At 29.7% G+C, this 5,485-nt stretch overlaps 2 protein-coding genes across 2 annotated transcripts; one reads left to right on the forward strand and one right to left on the reverse strand.

Moving 5' to 3' along the window:
- Positions 1 to 3,860: 3,860 nt before the first annotated feature.
- On the forward strand, positions 3,861 to 4,034 carry BDB00DRAFT_776707 (uncharacterized protein; the record flags this gene model as incomplete). Its single annotated transcript, XM_053120283.1, has 1 exon — positions 3,861 to 4,034. A coding segment is annotated over one exon (174 nt), but the record flags the coding sequence as incomplete, so codon positions are not given.
- Positions 4,035 to 4,588: 554 nt separating this feature from the next.
- BDB00DRAFT_776702 (uncharacterized protein) lies at positions 4,589 to 4,891 on the reverse strand (the record flags this gene model as incomplete). The annotated part of the gene is made up of 1 exon (XM_053120282.1): positions 4,589 to 4,891. A coding segment is annotated over one exon (303 nt), but the record flags the coding sequence as incomplete, so codon positions are not given.
- Positions 4,892 to 5,485: the final 594 nt, after the last annotated feature.

Below are 5,485 nucleotides of genomic sequence, written 5' to 3' on the forward strand. Positions count from 1 at the left end.
CCCTTCGTATCCTGCGATTAACTTTAAACTTAGTTTGGGTTATATCTAGTTATTGGTTTAAAATACTTATTTATGGATGTAATAGATTATTACAAACTTATTATTCTTTATTACAGAATAATATTCTATCCATTATTAAGTTTATTAAACATAAGTATTACTATTCTATAGATAAGAATCATTTTAGATTTGCATCTGTATTTTTAATTCCTAATATTCTGGTTGTTTCTATTCATCTTTATTTTATAGAATTTATTTACTTCTTAAATGATAATCTTTCTAACATTTTTACAGGCTCTTTAGGTTTAGTATTACTAGGTTTATTAATTTATATAAGTTCTGCCCCTAATTCATCTAATACAAATCCTTCATCAAAAAATACTTTTAATGTTAATTTTGGAGATGGAGGAGCAGGGTCAAATAATCATCCATCAAATAGTAATTCTAATAATGATAAACTAATTACTTCTCCTGGAGTTGCTGCAGGAATTCTTTCTGGAACAACAATAACTGCTGCAGTTAAAATTGCAAAAACAAATCCTAGAAATGGATTGTTTTTAGGTGTTGTTGGTACTATTGGTGGTTTTACTACTTATAGATTAGGTGAAATGATGAATCATAACTATGAAGAAAGAAAAAAAATAAGAGAAATGTGTGAAAGAATGTATGATCACTCTAATGAAAGATCTGGTAGTCCTCTACCAGATGGAAACTTCAAAATTAATTCTCTAAATGAAAATAGTAATAATTTTGTAGAATTAATTTCAAAATTCATTGAAAATCCACAAGACATATTTAATTTATTAAATGAATATTTTAGAGGTAGTGATGGAAATCCTACTTGTATTTTAATTTTATGTATTTGATCTATGTACATTTATTAGAATTCTTGGTTGTTTCTTTTTAATTATAGGTATGTTAAGTAAACTAATTAAAATTGAAGAACGAGAATTTATTATGAATAGACCTTTATTATATAAATTAGTTTGCCTTATTATTTCATTAAGAGATTGAAATAATTTTGTATTATTAATAATTATGTTATTATGTCATATTGGAATTTTAGTTATTTGCTATTACTTGAATGAATCATTCTGGGTTGATGATTCATATAAAAGATTATTATTATTATTCTATAATAATAATAAATAATCTCCCATGATATCAATATTTGTTATTATTATTTTATAAAATTCTCCCCCAGAACCTTGATTTATGCCTTCTCGTGGTAGTACTGTAAGTAGAGATAATTAATCTTGAAACTAAATAAATCATTACTTAAAAATTAGATGCTATCTAATTACTTACTTACTTTTAAAAATATGATGTTTACAAACTTATTCTATATTTTTAGCGATTGCCCTATTTTCCCTTCGGATACCTACGATTTAAACTCTTTTACAGAGCTTATTTCAAGTTACATCAGGATTAAAACACCTGATGGTTTAATTACTAGTATTATCTGGATTAATACTCCGGATAATTTACTTTTAGCTTTATTACCTTCAGTGGTATATATAAATAAAAACCCTTCAGAAAATAATATTTTAAATTCAACTTTTAATGATTTAAAAGATTTTTCTCTTACAAATGAAAATTCTAGTGGTTATATTACTATTAAAGAAATTTTATCAAATGATACTTTATCTCTTAAAGAAAAAAAATTAAATTTAGAAGAAAAATTACATTCTTCATGGTTGAAAAAACTAGAAAAAATGAGTAAGTCTAAGGATTTCTTAAATACAAATCCTAGGTTTAGAATATTTTTAAATAACTATAAGTTGTTAGAAGATGACTTAAAAATGTATTCTGAAAATGAAAGATATATTAGAAATAAAAAATGTATTTTGAAAATGAAAGAAATAGATAAATCCTTGATGCTGTTCTTAATTTTAAGTTTGTTAATCCCCTTTATTATGAAATATGAAGATAATAAAGAACAATCAGTTACTACTTTATTTCATAGATTAGGAAAAACTTTATATAAAGGATGTTTATATCAGAAATATATTAAAGAAGTTGATGATAAATCTAAGGATATTGTAACTTTTAATTTATATTTGAAGAATTTTACAATGAATGAAGAGAATTTTATTAATATTGATGGTACTGTTATTAGTTATTTGGATATGAAAAGTGATCTTTTTAATATCTTAGAGCGATATGATTAGGGGTCGCAATCTGACCCGCGGGTCAAAACCGACCCGCGGGTTGAGGACGGGTCAACGGGTCGGGTTGATGCTGTTCTGACCCGCGGGTCAACCCGTCTAACCCTTGACCCGACCCGTTGACCCGTTGTGACCCGTGTATACATATGATATCTATGAGGTACTTGTATTCAAGTAGTCAATCTTCTTGTTGGAAAGGATCATTATATTAAAGATGTAGTTGTCAATATGTCTGCTATAGAACTGTAACATAAAACGTACTTATATTCTTTTTCATTGTGGGATCATATTTTATATTCAAAAGTGTAAGATAAGTAAGCTATAAGCAATATATGTAATAGTAGTAAAGAAGTAGCAAAGTATAGAAGCAGCAAAGTAAAGAAGTAGCAAAGTAAAGAAGTAGCAATAGTACAATGAGAATAGACAATAGAGAGTGGCAGTGAGAGACGAGATTTGACAAAAGACGTAGAAGGAATTAAGAAAAGAGAAATGAAAGAAGAAGGAAGAAATGAAAAGAAAAGGGAAAAGGGAAAAGGATTAGGGGCATTTAAAGGAAGTCGATTTTTAACCACACTTTAACCATTATGCTTTCTTTAATGCATGTGAGCGCAAACGATTTCTTTTGTTATGGCACAAACCCTTTACCTTTAAGAATAATCACACAAAACGTAGATATTGCTAGCACTGCTAGGAATTTGCGTGCCATCATCTTAGAGAGCTGTGTATATATGTAGTTTTGCACTTCCAGTGCTCAAGCTCAGGTTGATTGACACCTCCTTTGTCACCAAATCAAAATCAGTAGTGACCCGTCAACCCGAGTTTTGACCCGTCGGGTTGAACGGGTCGGGTCGGGTCAGTGTTTTCTTGACCCGTGGGTCAACGGGTCAGACCCTTGACCCGACCCGACCCGTCCAATTGCGACCCCTAGATATGATATTAAAAGTAAAAAAACTCATAGAGAAATTATTCCTAGTTACTAATTGAAAAACTATATTAAATATTTAGGTATGATTGATGGTCATGAATTATCTATAGTATATCCACCTATTTATTGGGAACTAAATGATAACAAAGAATTTAAGATATATGGTGGATATATTACTAATAATATTAAGAATTTTAATCCTTTAATTAGAAGTAAAAGATTTACTGAATCAAATATTAAACTTATAAATAAAATGTCAATAAAAATAGTTGATTATATGTCATCTATTGATTTCAATATTGATCTTAAAGTATTAGATTTTCTAATGAATCTACTACTTAATAATGATTTAATTATTAAAACATTACATAAGGAGACAGATGAAATGAGTGAGATTATTAAAAAGAATAATAAAGGAAAAGAATTTGAAATTACAACTCATAATAGTAAATTCTTATATATTAATTCAATTTTAACTATTACTAAACTTTATAGAGATGTTGAATAATTTTATTTTACTTTCTTTCTAGACTTGGAGAGGAAGAGTTTATTGCCAAGGGGGTGAAGTAAATTTCCAAGGTGGTGAATTAGCAAGATCATTATTGTTTTTTTAAAAAGGTAATGTATTATCTGAAAAAGAATTAAATTCATTAAAGGTTTATGGAGCAAATGCTTTTGGATTAACTAAATTATCTATTACCAAAAGATTAGAATAGGTTGATCAACATTTTTCAGAAATCTTAGATTTAAATTCAAGATTATAGAGAAAAGCTGATGAATCTATGTTATTTTTAGCTTGTTGTTTTGAGTTACAAGGTTATAATAAGGATCCATTGAGCTTTATTTCTAGATTACCAATTTATTTAGATGCAACATATAATAGTGTGCAACATTTAGCTGCAATGATTTCCGATTTTGATCTAGCTAGTAAAGTAATTTAGTTGAATCTGATATGAAAGATGATCCTAATAATCTTTATAGTTCAATGTTAAATCCTATTAATGAAGAAATTAAGAAAATAGAGGAATGTGATCTAGAGTATACCAGATTAAAGGGTTTAGTATTAAATAGAAAGATTGTAAAAAGAAGTTTAATAACTATTTCATATAGAGTTAAGATTAAGAAAATTTATGATCAATTAATTCAAGATCATTTTTCTATATATAAAAAAACTGATGGGAAAATGTTTTATAAACTGAAAGATGAGAAAAAATTAACTTTAATTACAAGTAAAGAATTAATGTTATTAGCTAAAATTATTCATAAATCATTATATGTTGTACATCCTAAACTAAATGAATTATCTAACTATTTTAATCATCCATACCACAAAATCGTCGTTGCTGCTTGGAAATGATATTGCATTTGTTCGTCGGATCCGCGCAATGTACCCTTTTGGAACGTCCATTCCCAACAAGCTGATTTGGTCGCCTATTGAGCAGTTTATAGATGGTAAGTGAATGCTGCTATATGTCAAGAAATTAATTATTCGTTTTTACGTACCACTGATAACGTAGCCTGTGATATCAATTTCGTGTAATAGTGACGGTGCTTCTTCAACAATTTGCAGCAGCATATCCTTCATTACAATGGGCATTTTCATGTAGCCATCCATTAACTCTTTTGTCTGGTCTATAGTGCTACCTGTCTCTATGCAACCGAGTCCCCTCCTCCCTCCAACATAAACGGCATCCCTCTTACGACCAGTGGCTCTTCTCTGGACTTCATTTATAGCTGATAGTTTGCACTTCTTGTTCGTGGCAATGGCGTTCGCCTTACTGCTTTTCTCTTTTCTATATTCATATATAACATAGTCAATAAGTCATGTGTCCTTTAGAGTTAGATGCAGTTAACGCTACTTACCCAGATACTACTATGTCAGATCCAACGTAAATATTAATCACGAATCCAAACATTCTATACTGTTTATCTGTCTCTATGAAGCCATCCACATCGGCATTTTGAATGAATAGCAAGGATGACGCCAACAACATCATCGTGAACCGTGCCAAGAGCGGATCATCACTGGGATCATGTTTAATTTGTTGTGCAAACTTGTATGCTTCCTCAGTGGTCTTCTACAAGAAATGAGAATAGAACTAACCACGTTAAAAAGACACTCAATTAACAAGCAGCTTGTCGTATCAATTTCGTGAATTCGTCCAACTGATCTTGAATACGTTCGTCCATGGAAGGGAGCAGAGTTCGGCCGGTGTTACAGATCTCCCTCATCTCCTCCAGAGAAAACACATCATTCCAGTTATCGTCGCTGGTATCGAGGATCCAGGATTAGCGAATAAACAATATCTATAAATTTTACAGTAAACTGTAAATTTAGGATATTTTATTATTCTCGTCAAGCTCCAGAATCAAAGATTCTGTCGGGCATCGA

Source organism: Zychaea mexicana, assembly GCF_025766255.1.
Source record: "Zychaea mexicana strain RSA 1403 chromosome Unknown BDB00scaffold_202, whole genome shotgun sequence".
NCBI lineage: Eukaryota > Fungi > Mucoromycota > Mucoromycetes > Mucorales > Lichtheimiaceae > Zychaea > Zychaea mexicana.